The following is a 21,357-nucleotide window of genomic DNA, read 5'->3' on the forward strand; positions in this document are numbered from 1 at the left end:
TGTTTTTTTTGCCTATATTTAACAAGAAAAAATTTGCAAAGCTTACAAACTGAGGTCACGAGAAATATTTCACTTTCACTCACACTCGTTGTGTGGCAAATTTTTAATTGATTACACACAGTTTTACTTGTGTGGGTATAGTGTTAACCTTTGGTGTGCCCCATAGGGGTCACTGCTCATCTCTTTTTAGATTTTACCGTTCTCAGTCTAAGGACTTAACGGCTGAAAGTGACTCTGTCTTATCTTCAAAATATTAACATTATTAGTATTTTTACCTTCTTTGAATCCGACAAGCGGCTTGGAATTAAGGAAGTTGTTTAAGCCATAAAAAATCCAGCGGTGAAGATAATGTTTCTTCTGAAATTCTTTTAGATACAGCTCTGGATGGTCTTTCAGTGTGTGTCATTGCGTCTTGGCTGCGGGGCGTATTTCCCACTTGTCTGAAGTATCCTTCGGCAGTTCTGCTATTTATGGATGAAAACTCTGCAGATCTTACTTATTACAGCGTAATCTCTCTTCTACCTCTACCTTATCAGAGGTTATCGAAAAACTAATGAAAAACTAGTTTTTCGATATTCTAAAATATTTTTGGTGTATATTAATGACATTGCTAGGCTAAATCTCTCTGTAGAATTCACCCTATTTGCGGACGAAACCAGAAACAATAATGAAAATATTATGTAAGTTATACGTATAAGTATGTCTAAGTTATGTCTAACGTCAATGTTAATATTTCTTAATTCTTTATAATTGGATCATTATTTTAAATTGCACATTTTTACCAATATTGCTTTTTTAATAAATTTTTTAAACGAACAAAGCACTTTTGATTTTGATATTATAAATCAAATGATTTGTATTTTTGATGTTTTATGTCTAGCTGTTTTTACTATATACCGATTTATTTTTAACTTACATATTATTATATATTATTTAACAAAAAGTTGCTAAAAACCAAAACGTGATACGCTGATAGTGTTATTTGATCTTAGAAAATCCATAACCCTCTCTCACTTTTTATTTAATTTAGATCATACTTCACAGCAGATAGTTAACATCATATTCTCATAATCGTTTAATCGGAAATACCCGATAAGCCCCTATATAAACTGTTCTAAAATTTTAGATATGCATGGACAATAATGCAATGCGCCAACTGCAACAATCATCTTGGCTGGAAGTTCAGTAGCCCCGACTTGACCCCCAAAAAGTTCTACGGCTTAGCCAACTCTGGCATAAAAGTGATTTCCACAAAAACTCTGACCGACGAAGAGGATCTTAAGGATGGTAGAATCAGTTTTGCCAACGACTACGTCGGGCTGCAACTGTAATGATAAAACATTCAATTCGTGGGAATGCGCTTGACTGTCAATAGTAGAGTTCTTCTACGTTAAGCTGTGATAATTGCAACCAATGACATATGGGACAGTTGAATCCTATTGAAGTGTTCAAGAAGTGAATGTATCTTCTTTATATCATACATTATTTTTAACAGCTGCAGTTTTTCCTCCTAACAATATTTGTCTAAAGCTGGTTGTTACAACTATTGAAAGTAACAATCTTTATGTAGTATTTACTTATAAAGATGCACTACTTAGATTCTAATTGTCATTAACAATAATTGATTAATAAACATATGTATTTTTAATATGATGGTTGGAATCTTTGGTGTGACACTCAAATCACAAAACTCTTAACTCCAGAATGAAATATTGAGTTTTGGTTAGTGATAAAACGGTTTTGTAATTAATATGTATTGTTAAAAAGTGAAAAATAATTATAATATACCGGGTGTCACAGGAAAAAGGGAACACCTAATAACTTTTTTACTCTTCAAGATAAACAAATGAAATTTGGTATATCGATAGAATAGTCATAAGAGCATCTTTTGACATATTCTATTATTTTTTGTTACTTCCGGTTCAACAGGAAGTGACACTAACTTTTTTATTTTAAATGGGACAATTGGTATATAATATATAATATAATATTAAAATAATATATAATATAATATATATTATTTTAATAAATATTCTATATTTATATTATATTTTATAATATTATATTATATAATATATAATATAATATTATATAGTATATAATATTGGTATATATTGGTATACTGCCACTTCCAGTTACACTGGAAGTGGCAGTAACGACGGAAAACAACTGAATATGTCAAAAGACGCTCTTATAATAATTCTATCGATATACCAAATTTCATTTGTTTATCTTGAATAGTAAAATAGTTATTGCTTCCTTTTTCCTGTGTCACCAGGTATATGCGGTCCCAGAGTTTGCGGAGAGTAATGATATTAAGTATTCTCTGTGAAATTCTGAGACGAAAAGTCCTTTACCACTTTTCTGTAAAATAAAAATTGACGGAGTTACGCGCATCAGAAGTTTGTACATCTGTTTGTTATCATTTTAAAGTGATAACATATATATATGTTGTGAATTTGTTAAAATGCCTATGTTAGTTGAGAATTAAGAAGAATTTCTTTAACATATGCAATAAATTTCTTTGGTGAACTATTTTTAATGTAATCCGGTAACTTGTTCCACATATGAATGCCTACATACTGAAATGATTTTTTAAAACCTGATGTTCGATGAAATGGAATTCTAATCAAGTTTGGATTTCTTACATTGTGTATATAATCATGGTGAAAAAATAAGTCTCTTAAATATGGCGGCTGACCTGATTTAATTATTTTGTAAATTAAATTATACATATGACACTTCCTTCTATTTCTCATATTTAATATAAAATGATAGTTTTGTTTTGATACATGTTCATCGTGTGTTGCCTTTGTTTTTTCCTTTTTTGTTTCAGTTCTTTGGCGTGCTTGTTTATAGTAAAAGTCCATTCGATTATTAAGATCTCTAACACATTTAGATATTAGTTCTTTTTGATTGTATAAATTTTCAGGGGACCGACTTGAAGTATGTCCGAAAATGAGTTCATATGGAGTAAATCTATGCGTTTTATTGCTATACATCTATGCGTTCTATTGCTATTGCTATTGCATACTTGAAAAGGATGTACATCGAGGTTATCGGCGTAATTAGCACGAATCATTTCGGAAAGAATTTCGGTGCATGAGATCGTTCAATAGATCCATGTGATTGGGGATGACTAACACTAGAGAATGTTAATTTGATGTCAAATAAGCGACAAAGATCTTTTAACAACGTGTTGTTAAATTCAGGTCCGTAATCGCAATGTATTCTCAAAGGTGTACCATAGTGTTTAAGAATACTAACAGTGTATTGACTATGGTCTTAGCCGTTTTATTTTCAAGAGGGTAGGCTTGTGTAAACTTGGTTAGTTCATCTCGAATTGTTAATCCGTGGTTTCTTGTTGGGTACTCGAAAACGTCGATGTTAATTCTTTCAAAAGGGGTCTTCGGGGTTTCTGTTATAACTAATGGTCCACTTAAGTTTTTCCGGCAAATTTTGGTTTTTTGGTATGTTTCGCAATTTTTCAGAAATTGCTCGACATCTTTAGAAAGATGGGACCAAGTGTACTTTTCTTTGATTCGTCTTATGGTTTCGTTGATTCCTCGGTGGAGGTCCGCTTTTCCGCGGTGATAATGATCTAGAATTTCTGGTATTTCATCTTTGTCTGGGGTTCGAACTAAATCTTGGCAAATTCTTATTTTAATTTCTTTGTCGGCAAATATAAAGCTAAATAATTCTAAAATGGGTAGTTCTAAATTGTTTTCTATACAGTAAGTTCAAAGAGTCATCAAATTCGTGTCTATCCCTGTATAATGTATAAAATAGACTACTGTTTCCAGGTAATAAGGTAGTAGAACTATGAAGTATTTCCTATTCTTAACTGATTTGCTATGGACGATGTTAATACTAGAAGATCTGAAATCGAAGTGTTCTTCAAGTATATCTTCATTATTTATTTCATGATGTAAGTTTTGTAATTTATTTTGCCAAAAGAAGGATATTATATTTTTATGGAATTTATCTAAGAGTTGGTTATTTGATATTTCTATTTTGAAATAATCTAGTAAAGATGTCGTCTTGTAAATTTATTATATTCTTGTACCATATACTCTTCGGTTTCTTCGAAATCATCTGTGGCAGGGAGACAGGGGTTTTCTTCTTCTTCTGTCTTTTCTTCTTTAGATGTATTTTCATTACTGCAAAAACCTTTATTTTGGATTGCATCGAGGCACATTCTTCAAAATAATTAATTCTTATTCTGGAGAGGGCATCAGCATTTTCATTTATTTTTCCAGGTTTGTGTTCGATATGGTATGTGTATTCCTCAAGTTTTAGACGCCATCTAGCTAATCTGCTACCTGGATCTTTGATAGAAAATAGCCAAGTTAGAGGTCGATGATCAGTTATTAAAGTGAATTTTCGGCCAAAGAGATAAGGTCGGAAGTGTTTGACAGCCCATACGATTGCGAGTAATTCTCTTTCGATGGTTGAGTACTTGGTTTCAGCGCTACAGAGGGTTCTCGAGGCAAATGCTATTGGAAGGTCTTTGCCAATGGGACGTTGGGAAAGGACAGCACCTATTGCAAATGCGCTCGCATCGGTAGTAAGTAAGAAAGGTTCTTCGAAATTAGGATATATTAAGATGGAGTCTGAAATTAATGCTTGTTTTAATTCGTTAAAGGAGATTTTGCATTCTGAATCGAAGAAAAAGTTTGTATCTTTTTGAAGTAACTTGGTGAGTGATTTCGAGATCTTGGCAAAGTTGGGTATGAAGCGACGATAATAACCGGCGAGACCTAAGAAAGATTTTATCTCTTTTGGTGTTTTAGGTTCCGGGAAGTTTTGGATACAGTCGACTTTAGAAGGGTTAGGTTTAACACCATCTTTAGTGACTAGGTGTCCTAGGTATGCGACTTCTTTCCGGAGGAATTCGCATTTGTTCGGTTGAATTTTTAGGTTTGCTCGTCGAAGACGTTTAAATACTTCTTTAAGACGTTCAATATGTTCGTGAATGGTGGGAGAATAGATAATAATGTCGTCCATGTAGACTAGACAACGTTCATTTCGGATGCCCAAAAGGATGTTGTCCATGACACGTTGGAATGTGGACGGGGCATTTTTTAAGCCGAATGGCATACGAATGAATTCGTAATGGCCATTGTCTACTGAGAAAGCTGTTTTGGGAATATCTTTTGGATCTATCTCGATCTGATGGAAACCAGAAGGAAGGTCGAGAGTGGAGAAATATTGGCATTTTCCTAATTGATCCAATAGGTCAGATATGTTCGGTAGAGGGTATTTGTCATTTACGGTGAATTCGTTTAATTTCCTGTAATCCATGACGACACGCCATTTTTGTTTTCTTGACGCATCCAATTTCTTAGGTACAACCCAAACAGGAAAAGACCAGGGTGATGTAGAATGTCTATGATGCCTTGGTCTAACATTTTTCCTACCTGTGTTTTCACTTCTTCTTTGTGGATTTGTGGGTACCTATAAGATTTGGTAAAGATCGGTCTGGTGTTATTGGTTTCGATTACATGTTTAACTTCGTTGGTAAATGTTAAGGTGTCTCCTTCGAGATAGAAAATATCTTCAAATTCCAAGCAGGTTTCTATTATAGCTTCTTCTTCTTCCGGGTTAAGATGTTCAGTTCTTAATTAATCTTTTATAATATACCTTCTGTCTATTGGTTCGGGTATGACATTGTCTTGGCCATTGAGGCTCATGATTGGATTCGATGAATCTAAAGTTTCTACGGTTAAATCGGAGAAATCTATTGTCTTAGGAATTGCATTTGCATTAATAATTGTTGTTAGAAATTCACCCTTTTCATTAACGTGTATTAGGGCATGAGGAAGCCTAACTTTTTCTTCTTCTTGTCCTAATAAGACAGCATCGGTATTCGAAAGACGACATTTTAATTTAAAATTTTTTTCAGTGCGTGCGTCAATTGAAATGGTATTTGAAGAGGGTTGAGCTTCGGATGGAAGGGTGTTGGAAGTTGCTTTATGCAAGGGTATTGTTTTAAAATTTGTAAAAAGTTGTTTTGTATTTAAATCAATTGTGCATTGATAATGTTCTAGAAAATCAAGACCTAAAATTCCATCGAATTCTATGTCCAGGTTAAAAATGAAAACTTTGTGCGGGTCTTTTGCATTAAAAGGAACCAGAGTAGATTCGGTAATTTGCAATTTTTGGTTGGTCATGCTTTGTATGGTAATATTTTCTTTAAATCTATGGGGGAATTGTGTTGCAATATGTTCTTTGAAAATCGATATTCCTGCTCCCGTGTCTATTAAAAGTTTAAAGTTATTAGAAGCATCTTTAATGTCATACAAATTTTTCGCATTGACGGTAAGAAGTGGATTTAAAGAAAGTTTTTTTCGGGGAAGTTTAGGTGTGGGTTCAAGTCGTCTAGGTTCAATGTTTGAATAGTATTCTGGATGTATAATAGGTTGTTGTCTTCCAGAGGGTGGTTTTGATCTGAAAGTGCCCGAACATTTTGGTAGTCGCTTTCAGGTATTACGGTGTCTTGACTAATTTCCTCGTTTTGGTTATTATAAGAATAATAATTCTGATCCTCTTCTAAGTGGGATTCTTGATTATTATCATATTCGTTGGAGTCTGGTATATTCATATGATAGGTCCGATGTTGATTATTGTTTACACAGTTTGGATTTTTCTGAATAACGGAAGAACGGAAGGGGTATTGAGTTGAGCTAGGTTGGGGTCGATTGTAATGAGTCTGTGTTGGTGGAAAGCGTTCAGCTTGTGGCTGTTATATATTTGGTCTTTGTTGCATACTCTGGTTATAAATATTATTATTGTTATAAGAATAATTAGATCGCTGTGTTTGAGGAACGCGACAGTCATTGGTATAGTGTCCTATACGGCCACAATTTAAACATTTAGGTGGTTGAAGTAAAGGTCTTCTAATAGTTTGTTGTTAAGGTTTTGGAAGTATGACCATCCTAGGGGAGGGTTTCTGGGTTTCAAAATAAGAGAGTTGCAGTTCTCTACGAATTCTTGATTGAGCATCTAAAAGATCTCTTGGATTTCCAGCACGAATGATTTGGCCTAATCTAGGTTCCAAACCAGTAAGAAGGGTATTTAGAGCCATAGTATGTATTAGATTGCTTTGAGCAAATTTTTGATCAGCATTTAGTTAAGATTTTTGTATGGAAGCATGCATTTTTGAGTTTAGAATTTCTAAGCGATTGAAAAATGTAAGAGGGGATTCATTTGGGAGTTGCCTAAGTCGTTGTAGGTCTTGAATAAGAGACGATAAATCTCTAGAATCTCCAAAATGAAGATTAAGAAGTTGCTTTATTTCTGCATACGATTGGGGATTTCTTGAATTTATTAGTTGGGCAGCTCCAGCTGCCTTTAAGTTTATTTTTTATAAATAGAGTGAGTAAAGTTTTTTGATCATTTATAGCCATATTATTTGCACAATCGCACGAACTAATAAAGGTGTTTAAGGAGATTTGATCACCTTCATACTCAAGGATAATTGAAAATATCTCCGAAAGTTTATAGGGTTCAATTTCTGTTTTTTTGTTATCTATTTTAGCGGTTGTTGCCATACGAGTTTCTTTCGGTGGCATTTCGGTAAATAAATTTTATTATATTTAAATATTAAAATTATTAAACGTAAAGATATATAAAATATTCAAATAAAAATGGGTAACCTATATCAGATTATTGAACGAATGGTATTATCAAATCGCTTATATATAAAAGAAGACGGAATGATCCGATTACTTACATTAAAGCCAGATGCATGGAGTTGTCTTGTTCTCTATTGGTCAGAACAAACAGAGGTTTTCCAACGATGTTCCACTGCCTGTGCCAATGAGTGAGGACGCTTTGTTTGCTCTCTGGGAGTCCTGAAGATGGTCCGTTGTTCGTTTAAGGGATTGGAATCCGCCGTTAACAGTTAGAATTCTCTTGTTCTGTTGACGTTTTACGGATCCTACCGACTGCGCCAATTGGTATCACTTTAAAACTCGATTTCGCTTTTTAAAAAAGGTCTATTTAATAATATAATTATTATTTAATTAAAATAATTATTAAAACTTCAAAATTCAAATGGACATGGATTAAATATACAACTTAAAATTAATCTTACAGAACTAACTTAAAATTATTATGGCTGCTGTATTTATACAAAATAGGACAGCGGTGTCAGTGGTTCCCATGGTAGGAGCATCGGGCGTAGACAATGGTAGAGCTGCGTCAGCGGTTCCCATGGTAAAGGAATCAGGCCACCGGTTTGCTAATCGACGGAAATGGTATTGTTGCCAATTCCTAGAACTGCTATAACTTTTAAAAATTTGACTCCAATTTATTTCAATACCCTGTATACTATCATAACCAAATTTGGTACACTTAGTTTTAAGTGGTCCTAAACAATAATCCAGTACCATGTTTCAAAAATAAATATCGCTAATACTACTTCTCGATTTTTCGCACTTCAAACTTGAATACAGTAGGCCATGACCTGCTTTCTCTAAATGTCGAACTTGGCTCATAAGTGTCATTTTTGACCATCTATCCAACAAAAAAAAGTTTTTGAAAATTGGTCAAGAAACAAAAATTTTAGAGGGGTGGCTAACCCTTAATTGAAACACACTGTATATACCGGGTGACACAGAAAAAAGGGAATACTTAATAACTTTTTTACTTTTCAAGATAAACAAATGAAATTGGGTATATCGATAGAATAGGTATTAGAATTTGACATATTCTATTGTTTTCCACCACTTCCTGTTAAACCGGAAGTGACACTAACTTTCTTATTTTTAATGGGACACTTGGTATAATATTACGTTTTTCGATAAAAAATAATATTCTGAAAACAATGATACTATATTTGCTACCTTTTCTTTTATACTCATAGAAAAAAAAATTTTTTAATTTTAAAATAGGGTGCTATGAATGCTTTGAAAGTTTTAATTTTTAATCAAGTAATCACGGAAAAATAGTTTTCATTGCATTTTATGACTCAAATCTTTTACACGCTTATTTAAAATGTCCAAACCAATAATTTTGGCATTTACTTAATTTTTTTAAATAAATTTTAACCCTAACCACAAATTAAAACAATGATGCAAAGAGATGGAAATGGTCTTTGACATAATCTTTCACTACAGTTGTAAAAATAAAATGTTTTTTTTTCTTCTATTTTATTTGGAAGGAGATTATAACATTTGGGACCGAGATAAGTAACAAATTTTTGATTTATTTTTTTGTAGCTTGATAGATTCATTAGATTATTGCCAGTTTTAAATGTAGTTATATAATCATGCTTAGCATACTGCATTAATTCACTGCTCTTTGCAATAAAAAAACACAAAATTCCTATACATATATATTGATCGAATATTGTAAATATTTTCTTGACAGATTAATAGATCAGTAGGGTAGAGTCTATTTTTCCTAAATATTATTTTTAGAATTGTTTTCTTAATAATATTAAGTTGCTCCAACGCATTGTTATACAGACCACCCCAGATCAAGATACCATAAGTTAATAAGGATTCAACCTGTGATTTATAAATTATCAGCAGTATTCTATTTAGAAATTCTCGTAGTTAAATAAAGAGATAAGTTAGATAAAATGTATGTATAAGAGCTCTAATTTTTGTTGGTATAAACAATATTTGTTCTTCCCATTTTAAATGTTCGTCTATGGTCTATTTCTAGATATTTAATATTTTTACGGCTTTTATTTCTTCTTCAAAATTTTCTATTTTTATGCTTTGGTATGACGTTCTTGTTTTGTATTGACGGAATATAGAGAAAGCTATACAGGGTGTCCCGAAAGTAATGGGACATAGAACAACAGTAGATTCCTTATGTCAAAATAATGTGATTGAAGTCAACTTGCCTTATTCTAACTTTAATAGTAACTGAAATAGAGGGTGTCAAAGTATTATTTGATTTATCGTTTTCTCAGAGGTCCTGAACCAAATGACATACTGACATGAAATTTAGAACATAAAAATAAAATTTCGTGTTTTCGGTAGAGGGCGCTCGTTGCGTTTTAAAAGTAACAAAATAATTTCCTTTTTTAATATTACATAAAAAATGTAGTCTACAGTAGTTATTGTCGCTAGGAGCAACCATTTTTGAAATAATGGCACTTTTAGGTTTTCATAATCTGTAAATGACTTAAATTTAAATTTAAATCTAATTTAGATTTGTAGCAATGCAATCCTAAATAAAATAAAATTAATACCTAAAATTATTGATATTTATGTAAAATTAGAATAGTTACTAATTTAAAAAAAAATATTACGACTTTTTTGTTAATTCTTATATCATAACCAAAGTAAATGATATTTATTTATTTTTTTTATATTTTATTTTTAAACAAATATACCAAAAACAATAATAAACAAAGAAACATACAAATAACGCTACTGTAACAACTACTGTTCAAAATGCCCTCCATTAACTTTAATTTTGAAATACGTTTTGTCCGCTTTCGTCTTACTGCCGTATTTTAAAAAAAAAGATCCTCATTATTTTTTAACATATTTACACAATTTACAATTTTTACATTTAGTTCGTGTAGGTTATTTATAGGACTATCATAAACAATTGATTTCAAATATCCGCAAATACAGAAGTCCATGGGATTTAAGTCTGGACTACGTGTAGGCCAAAGCAAAGGTCCTCCACGGCCAATCCAACGTTCGGGATATTGTTCGTCAAGGTAATTGCGTACCTGTCGAGAAAAATGCTGGCGCCCCATCTTGCATAAAATACATCTTCTGCCTAACATTTAATGATATATCTTCTAAAAGACTTCCAAGTTCATTTCGTAAAAAATTTAAGTACAAGTCTTCGTTGAAATTAGGTGGTAGTTCATGGAAGCCTATTATATGGTTTCCAATAATACCACACCAAATGTTAACTTTAAATTCATTCATTGTATCTGTGTTTTGCATATTTTTAAACTGACGAGAAAACTGCATTCTGGATGGCAAATATCTGGTGGGATCAAACACTGAACTGGTGTAAAGTGGTATGGATAGAGGCCTTTTTTCTGAAGTACTTTACCAACACATGTTTTGCTTACACCCGTAGCTCTCGCCTGGTACTAGCCCTGGGATTTTCTGCTACGCGGACTAAAATGTCTTCTTCCTGTTCTTGGGAAATATTTTTTGGGCGTCACAAAACAGGCATTTTTGGCCAAAATGATCCAGTTTCTCCTAGTCGGTTATAAATTCTTTGAAATAATTTATGGTTTGGTTGTTGTCTATCTAGAAAGATTTCCTGATACCAGCGTCTTGCATGCCGTCCATTAAAATTTACTTGCGCGTAAACACAAAGCATATCACGCATCTCCAAATTAGTAAACAAATTATACTTAGGCATTACCTAAAATGATTAAAATTAAGAGAAAAACATTTTTACTCATTTTAAAAGTTTTATGACATTCAAAAAGTTTGACATAGTATATAATACAAACACTTGTCTCCAACGCCAAAATTTTTTTTGAAAAATGGTGATTAGTCGAAAATGGTTACTCCTACCGACATTAATAAGTAATGTAAAATTAAGACAGGAATTTATTTTGATACTTTTTAAACCGATATACGGGGCTGATAAAAAGTTAGGGGTTCTAAAAAAATAAAAATTGACGCAACGAGCACATTCTATTGAAAACACGAAAACTGTATACGAAATTTTATTTTTGTTTTTAAAAAACTCGTATGTTTTAAATTTCATGTCAGTATGTCAACTGGTTCAGGACCTATGAGAAAAAAACGATAAATCAAATAATACTTTGACACCCTATATTTCAGTTACTATTAAAGTTAGGATAAGGCAAGTTGGCCTCAATCACATTATTTTGACGTGAGGAATCTACTGTTGTTCTATGTTCCATTATTTTCGGGACACCCTGTATAACTTGTTTTTTTTATATTAAGTGAGAGTTTCAGTGCATTCAAGAGATATAAAAATTCTTTTACTAAGAATTTCAGATTGTACTATATGTAACTTCAAATTAGGACAACCCATGAAACAAGACTACTGCATCGTCAGCATATGGTATAAGTAATTGTATCTTCAAGGACAATTTCTGTAAGACAATTTATGTAAAGAATAAACAAAAGAGGTCCCAATATGGTGCCTCGGAGCACTCCAATCTGAATCTGTTCGGCCTCGCTCAGGACATCACCAATGCGGAGGTACTGGTATCTGTAGAATAACTTTCGAACACACCCAAAACGGATTCTCTAATCCCGTACCTATTTAATATTTTAAGCAAAATATTGTGTGACACCGTATCAAAAGCTTTCGCTAAGTCTAGGCAAACCGCTTTGCACTTGTGACCATTATTAAGGTTAACTAACATTTTTTATTAATTCATACATCTATAGTTCTGCGCTTAGCAACGAAACCAAATTTTATTAGACAGCATATTGTATACATTTAAGAATGACATGAGTCATCTTATGCTTTACTTTATACATTTTTTTTTTTTTTTTTTTTTTTTTTTTTTTTTTTTTTTTTTTTTTTTTAAATGCTTTATTGTCAAGAAATTGTTACAATTTGTAGACAAAGCTGTAAAACAAAAAAGACACAAAAATGCAAACAAAACACAATTAAAAAAAAGAAAAACAAAACAAAATTTAAAAAAAATATAAATAAATAAATAGAATAGATTATCTACAATATATACAGATTAATACAATTTAGAAATTGTAAGTAGTCAAAAATATTATTAAAATATACAATTTAATGTATACAATGTCAAAAAAAAGATCATTAAAAAATCTCTCTAGGATCTTTGCAAAAGTGTTTATAAGACGTATTGGCCTATAAGTCTTATAAACAAAGACTAAAATCTATAAGACTTAGTATGTCCTGCTTTATAGATGGGCACAACGCCATATTTTTTGAATCCTTCGGAAAAATTACCGGTTAAAAATTTATTATTATATTCAATATTATAATTAATATATTATTATTCAAGATTAATAATATGTTTAAGTGGAGAAAGTATATAAGGATGTATTTTTTTCACCATCTCTGTTGAAATGCCGTCGATTCCAGGACTACAATTGTTCTTTAAAGAGCTTGTGTGTTTAATTAGTTTATTATTAGAAACAGGGGTTAAGAACATAGAATTCTGTTAATTGGTATGTTAGCTAAGAATTATGTGCCCTCGTTTTTTACTTTCTTCGCCATTTTAAGTCCTACATTAGCAAAAAAATTATTTAGTCATTTCCTTCTTATTTTTAAATATTTGCCCAAGTTCATTAAGTACATTAATATTCTTTTGCATTTTTTAGAACTTTTTTATTCTCATCTATTTTGTTTTTATAGAAATCGTTTTTTGGGGTATTAATTATTTTTTTTAGGTGGTTACGGTATTGTTTGTATTCTAATTCTTTTTGAAGTAAGTAGCTTAGTAAAAGATATTTTTTAATTTGTCTGGTTTTAATTGAAGTAATTATACCTATTGAAATCTATGGTTTAAGTCTTTTAATATATTTGGATCCTTGATTAGAGTATATGATATTAGAATTATCAATATTCTGCCGAACTCCTTTAACAAGAAGTTTGGCTATTCGCTCCGAACTAGTCATGTTGTGTCCCATGACTTTTGACTAAAAAGCGGCTGCAATTTTCTATAATTAACATCAACATTTTTAATGTCGTTAGAATACTATTGACTGATTTTATTTTATGTTTATTTATTAGTGATGTTCAACATAACGGGGAAGTGATCGGTTATGTCATGGCGAATTACGTATGAATTTAGGTTCAGATTCTGAGAGAGCCGTTTATTGAGTTTGTTTTAATGAGTATATGGTCCAAACATGTAGCCGACGTGGAAGTTGTGCGAGTGGGATTACGAGGGTTGTCTTTTAAGTTTTGCATATGCAGCTGGAATAAAACAAAAAATAACTTTTAACGACTTTATTGTTTTTCAAAGTATTCTCCACGAAATTTAGTGCACTTTTGCATGCGCTCAAACCAGTTGTCAAAGCTGTTATTCCACTCGTTTGTAGGTACTGTCAAAATTGCATTTTTAAAGGCGTTAACTGCTTCCTCTGGCGTCTGAAACCTCTGACCACGCAGTTCATTCTTGATTTTTGGAAAAGTATAGAAATCGTTGGGACTTAGGTCGGGACTGTACGGATGATGATCCAATAATTCGACGTTTTGATAAGTTAAAAATTCAATAGTTTTCCGGGCTGTGTGCGAACTTGCATTGTCTTGGTGGAGGATGATTCGTCGTTGTGGGTTCGCTTTTCGAAGCTCAGCGATGACTTTTGGCAAACAAATGGTAATGTACCAATCGGCAGTAACAGTTCGTTGATTCTCCAGAGGAATTGTTGCAACATGACCTGCTTTTGAGACAAATGTTGCAACCATCTTTTTGGATACACTTCGAGAACGAATGACTTTTGTTGGCTTTTCTTCATCTTGAAATACCCATACAGACGACTGACGTTTATTTTCAGGTTCATATGAGTAAATCCATGATTCATCACCACTGACAATGCTGTACACATTTTTAGAGTTTCCTGCCTCAAAGCGGTCTAGAGTTGTTTGACACCACATCACCCTAGCTTGTTTCTGTTCTTCAGTTAACAGATGCGGTATCCAGCGGGAAACTAATTTTCTTACCCGTAATTCTTCATGAAAATTTTTTGAATTGAGGTCTTTGAAATCGCCAATGAAGCCTCAATCTCACGATATGTCACATGTCGATCTTCCGAGATAAGCATACGCACAGCATCGATGTTTTCTTGGGTGACAGCCGTTTTTGGTGCACCTGACCTTGGATCGTCGCTAAGACTAACCCGTCCACGCTAAATTCTGCATACCAACGAGAAACTGTCGACTGGTGTGGTGCTTCATTACCGAAAACAGAAATCAACTCAGCACAGCATTCTTGTTGAGATAATTGCCTTCGAAAATTGTAAAAAATGATGGCCCGAAAATGTTCTCTGTTTAATTCCATGGTATGCGCAATTTGCTACCTTTAAAAATTCACTGTAGCTGTAAAACTATATGTATCGCACTGACGTTTTGAATTTAAGAAAAGTAAAGTTTGAGGTTAAGTTTGACTAATGACATTTGATTAGTGACGCCCTCTATGTTTCTATATGCAAAACTTAAAAGACATCCCTCGTATTAATCAAGGGGGAATACCCGTATGATGCTAAAATAGAAAGGAAACTTGTATCATTTATATCATTATTTTATATATCTATATTTATGTCACAAGTAAGAATTTGAATTTGTGTTTTATCTTTAGCTGCTTCTAGATACTCGTATTTTAAGTTCATACAGAAACAGTCGTACATTGACAGAAGGTAGCCTGTACACAAAAGTAATTGAATATGTGAGATTCTCTATTTCGAAATTTATTTTGTTATTGTAATCTTAGTTTGTAAAATAAAAGAATTGCATCATTCTGATTAAGCGGTGCATCATTGTAATAATTTGAAAATTTCGGAATATTAAATCGGTTACAACATTCAATTCGCCAAGTTTTACTTAACATAATATTATCACACAAATCTATTTGACAAGTATCAAGAAATAGAAGAAGGTCATCAATTTTTTTAACACTTCTTATATTAACATGCAATAAATTTAATAATCTTGCTGATCGGTTAACAGATCAGCACCTGACCATCGATAGCCAGCTGATCATTTTTAAAGTCTTTTATTTCATCTAAGACTTCCTTTTCCTGAGTTGCGATAGTCGATTCTGTTTTTTTTTTTATGGAAATGTGACACTGAAGATTGGGGCACTCAAAATTACTGGTTTCATAATTTACATTATATTTGGTTTTATGAATTTCATTGGAGATTTAGCATTTTACAATATTTTTTATTCTAACAGTCTTTAATATCATGGTCTCCTGCATATCTTTAGCATATTTTTTTGAACCTGCACTGACTGCTTTTGTGGAAGAATCCTTGACAATTATATCATCTTGGAATTTTGATTTCCTCGTAAACTAGATAGCGCTTCCATCCAACATACATTTTTTTGTTACCAATTAGTTTTCTGAATAAAGGTGTTGAGCACTCGGCATCAATATTTTTTTTTTTTTTTTTTTTTTATGGTAAACACAAGCACAAGAGGAAAGTCCTATGTCACTCTTGGAGTGGTGCTTGCGCGAAGATATTTGTGGGCATTTATCTTGAATCGCTGTTTTTTCGCTTTTCGTTTTGAAAAGCACTCCGAGTTTTTTGGAAGCCGCCCTGGCGACCTCGGCAACGTGGTCATGCCAGGACACACTGTTGGTGACCTCGACTCCTAGAAGATGTAAAGATGATTTCATTGGCAATGTTTTCCCTGCCATAACCAGCTCTGGGCCACCAAGGTTAGTCTTTATCGTAAATACTGCAGCCTGCATTTTTTTAGCGTTAAAATTGACCAAATTGTTATCGCCCCACTCCAAGATTGCTCTAATATCGTTGTTGGTTGAAGCTACTTGTTGCTGCCTAAGATTCTGAGAACTTGCGGCTGTCGTTGGTTTGGCGGACTTAAATGTGGAAATAAGTGTGCTATCGTCCGCAAAGCTGTAGATTGGATTGACAGTGGTTCCTAGCAAATCGTTGATATATACCAAGAAAAGGGTGGGGGATAGAATGCATCCTTGAGGGACTCCAGCGTTAATGTTAAATTTGTCAGAGAGGTATCCATCGACGGCTACTTGGATTGTTCGTTGTTCAAGAAAACTTTTGATCCAATTCAATAATGAGTTTTGTATGCCGATTGAGGAGAGCTTGGTTAGTAGTCCCTCATGCCACACTCTGTCAAATGCCTTGGAAATGTCAAGAGCGACTGAGCGGGACTCGCCGTGCTTCTCCATGGTCTCCGTCCACAAGTGTGTGACGTAGGCCAGAAGATCGCCGGTGGATCTAAGCTTTTGGAAGCCGTATTGATGATCGCTGATTAGTCCAGATGATTCCAAATATCTTAACAGTTGTTGGTTGACTGCTTTCTCCATAATCTTCGATATTACTGGAACTAGTGCAATCGAGCGATAATTGGAGGGCATCGTCTTCTTACCCTTTTTGGATACAGCTTGCACTCGAGCAGTTTTCCAGCTTGTTGGAAATTGGCCCTGTTTATACGATGCCGTGAACAGTCTACATAAGGGAGGAGTCAATTCGTCTGCACAACGTTTTAGTATTAGGGCTGGAATTCCATCGGGTCCAGAAGCTTTGTTGGTGTCTACGCTTTTAAGAATTTTTTTTATAATTCGTTGGGGAAACGAAATTTCTCCCATCGATGAATTCACCCTTGGCAAATATGGCGGTGTTTTGCCTTGCGAGTGCAGAGTAGAATTGGACGCGAAGAGTTTACCCAGTAAGTTGGCTTTTTCCCTTGCTGTTACCGCGATAGAACCATCATCTGCTGTTAGGGGTGGCAAGGCCGACTTAGCAAATCCTTGACTAACGACTTTTGATACCGACCAGAAAGATCTTGTTCCATTTGGGCAGTTTAGCAGTTTGTTTTTGATCCTGTTGTTGTGACTCTCTTTGCATTCATCAATAATTCGCTTGCAGCTATTTCTGGAGGCTAAAAAGTTCCTCCGATTTTCGATGGAAGGATGTTGACGCCATTTGCGATATGCTGCGTTTTTAGTGTTTACTGCCTTTTTGCAACAACAAGCAATGGTTTATTGCTTGTTGTTTGATCCGCATTTAGTAGAAAAAGGGATATAAGCTTCCATTCCTGCCAAGATCGTCTCTGTAATTTGGTTTGCACATTATGAGATGTTATTGGTTCTAAAGCAGACTTCTTTCCAAGGGAATGAGCGATAAAATTTCCGAAGATGGTTTCACTCTGCCGATTTATAGTGCTATACCTTCCGCGGCATCGGAGGAGCCTGCGTTTTAACCTCCAACTGGCAAGAGACTGTTATCAATTTGTGGTCCGATGTTCCTAGGGGGGCATGTACTGATACTGTGTACGAGTCAGGGTCTGAAGCCAAGACCAGATCTAGGAGACTCGCGAACTCGCCGTCTCGATCGGGGATTCTGGTAGGTTCCCACACAGGTAGGTTCACAAGCTGCGTAAGCCCGCATACGGTGGCAAATAGCTCAGCTTCTCGTCCTTCATCGTCGTTCTTGTTGCAGAAGCGCAGCCAGTTAATATTGTGAACGTTAAAATCACCCATGACGATGATTTCTGCGCTTGGGTAGTCATTTTGCAGATGGTTAATGCAATCAACCAGGTTCAAAAAGAGCCGTCTATATTGGGTGTCGCTTGGTGGTCTGTAGATACAGCAGATAAATTTCGTGGCACCACTGGCTATTATTTTGAACCACATGACGTCGAAGTCCGCAGGTTCAAGCGTTTCCTCCCGCTGGCAACTCAAATCGTTCTAGACAAATACTGCCAATCCAAAGTTTAGTCGAAATCGGGTGTTTTTATCGTATCCAGGATAAATGAGGTGAACATTTGTTGTTGAAGGTTTCACCTTTGTTTCTGCCAATGCCAGAATGTGAGGCTTATTTGATTGCAGGTGTTGGTGTACTGCATTAATATTGGTGTTTAGGCCTCTGATGTTGCAGAAATTGATTTTTAGGCTTTTTGATCCGCCTGATGGATCCCCCCGACCAGCCTCCGCCCGGAGATCCGAATGGGAGGCGAGTTTACCTCCGGAAAATTTTGGTCGTGAGGGCGCCATCATGCATTTACTTTTCTTCTCCATTTCCCCTTTGGACACGGAACACATTGACATGGCGGCGAAACGTGAGTTCCATGGAACCACTTCACGCCGCCTAAGTCCTATGTGGTGGTATTGAACCGGGCGATGCAAGTGGACAACATCTACCACCAAAGGGGTTGCTCTTTTAGTCGCCTTTTACGACAGGTAGAGCGTACCGGAGGGCTATTCTACCCCGGCCCTCCCCGGGGGCATACTCCCTAATATGCGTTATTTTCAATTGATCCTGATCAGTAAAAAAAGGAATGTTTGTTTATTGATCTATTTGATCTTTCTATTTTCTATAACCAGGCATTTTTATTAGTGGTTTCATAAGTTTTGTAGCTTCTACTTCATAATCTTTAGATAATCGGTTTTCAGCCAGCTGTCTTAATGCTTCTGTTTCATGTCTTGTCGTGCATTTAATAATATAGATAACATAAATACCCTTCTTCTCCTTAATGTGCTGGATTCCGACCCCAATTTCTGCTGGGTTAATAATTTTTCCTATTTTCTTTGCAATATTTTCTATATTATCCTCGTTTCTGGCTTTAATTATAATTCCCGGAATAATTTTTTAAAGGTTGGGATCGGTACTCCTCTCAAATTTTGATGCCTTTGCATATCAGAAGCAAATTATTCTTGTTCTCGAACATTTTTTCAAGATTCTTTCTTTTCACTAAGTAACTGATTTCTTTTCTCCATTTTCATATTAGGTTTTTTAAGTAGGTTTATTTCGGTTCTTTTAGACTCACATTCCTTTACTGATGAAGCAGCAAGTACCCAGTCTTGTGTCAGGTCTACTCCAAAACAACATAAACCTATTTAATTTCTTATTGTTTTTAATTTTTCACTCGCAAAGCACAACTTCTATGGCATAATTTTTGAACACTTGAATTTTTTGAAACATCGAAACATTGTCTCTCTCTTATTTTTTTACAGTATAGACATTTTGTCTCTGTTTTTCGGTGCTTAATATCAATTTCCGCATTATCGTCGCCCTCAGGCATATTCCAAATTTGTATACTCGTTGATCACGACCATTCACGTCGCTGTAGGAATGATGTTTTCTATATGCTTTGAGGATTTCTATAGTTTTTTACATTAAAGTATGATAATTCATAGTTTGGTATGAATTAGTTAGGATTTTTTTTTCATTTGGTATGAAATTAGGATTTTTATTTCACTCGGTAAAGTAAATTTCACGGGAAAAATCTTTGTATGTATTGTCACTTAAAGACACAAAAAAACGGATGAAAATCGCGGAGCAAAATTGAACTAAAGGCTTCAGTTTTCTTAAAGTAAATGTGTAGTCTTTTCAATTGTCACAACTCTCACGAGTGGGTAGTAGAAAAAAAATTGCCGGTACTGCTGGAGACTATTCCATTAGTGATTAGACCAACGGCTAAAAATGTGATTCATACGATGTGTCCTAACAGATTGATCGGTCGTCGAGGCCCCTTAAATTGGCCTGTACGATCGCCATACCTGAATCCATTTTTTTTTGGACACGTCACATCGATCATGTACGCTTCTCTAATTCAAAGCATTGAGAGAAGGATGGCAGTGCAGAGTTTTACTAAAAAACTGGCTGATTTAATCGTAATGGAGTATTTATTTCATAATAGTTATTACTTTGATATGAATATCAGACTATATTTTATGTATGGATTTACCTGACTTGTTGAAATAGTCGCTTCCGGTAAGCAAAACTTAACCATCTGTTATCTAACATGTATGAAATCATGCATTAATATTTCTTTAAACAAAATAAATAAGATATTTTTAATGTTATTATTTGTGTTGCTATTACTGTTTGGTATGAATTTGAAATAAATTAGTTGGTTTAAACAGTTAATTACATAGGATTATTAATTTTTTTTAATGGAAACATTTTTTAAATCTTCTTCAAAGGCGTAAATTCATAGCGAATAACAATGTACATATCATCAGGGTATGGCAAAAACAAGATAACTCCATTATTAACATTTTCCAAGATGATTTAATTTTTTTGCAGTGCTTCTTCGTGTACTGTCTAAAGAACACAAATTTCTAATGCGAATTAAAGATCGTTGTACATGTGCAATAACAATGTAACTCTCTTTTGATTATTAAATGTAAAAACCAAAAAAATATATGTAGGTAGGAACACTTATTTCCTATGGACCTAACTGTATGCCACATTTTTTTAGTAGATATATTTACCTTCACATATAAGATATGTGGTACTTATCTCTTTTACTTATTTCTTTTGATATGGTTAAGTCTAGGAACAGACACAGCTTCTATGCTAAAAACAAGTCATGTGCCCGTTATCAAGGTAAATAAAATAAATTAAAACTAAATATATAAAATTACTTACAGTTTACAAACTACTTTTTTATTTTAATTTGTACTTTGTATTTTCTTTATTTTTTTCTCTGTATTTGATAAAGTTCAGATTAGTTTTTACTTCTTGGTAAGTGCTTGTTAACATATTTCAAAATCCTGCAATTGAGGTGCCGGATTCCATAACGTCCTCTACGGGTAATAATTGTAGACAATATTCTAAACTTTTTTGTTAGATTTTTTAAATTGAGTTTTCGTAAGAAATGTAATCCAAAAAATTACATGCCATTCATATTGATATAATGCATTGATATATTGAAGAAAATGCATACATAATTTTCGTACTTTTTTT

General features: G+C 33.8%; 1 protein-coding gene across 1 annotated transcript in view; it reads left to right on the plus strand.

The window, feature by feature from the left end:
* Positions 1-1,648, plus strand: part of LOC126738234 (protein cereblon) — a 30,846-nt gene extending 29,198 nt beyond the window's left edge. The window contains exon 10 of the mRNA XM_050443473.1: positions 1,127-1,648. Within this exon, the coding sequence (XP_050299430.1) occupies positions 1,127-1,331 (205 nt within the window). The 3' untranslated portion in view covers positions 1,332-1,648. The remainder of the gene's footprint in view (positions 1-1,126) is intronic.
* The last annotated feature ends 19,709 nt before the right edge of the window (positions 1,649-21,357 follow it).

Source organism: Anthonomus grandis, chromosome 7 (genome assembly GCF_022605725.1).
Source record: "Anthonomus grandis grandis chromosome 7, icAntGran1.3, whole genome shotgun sequence".
Classification (NCBI taxonomy): Eukaryota; Metazoa; Arthropoda; class Insecta; order Coleoptera; family Curculionidae; genus Anthonomus; species Anthonomus grandis.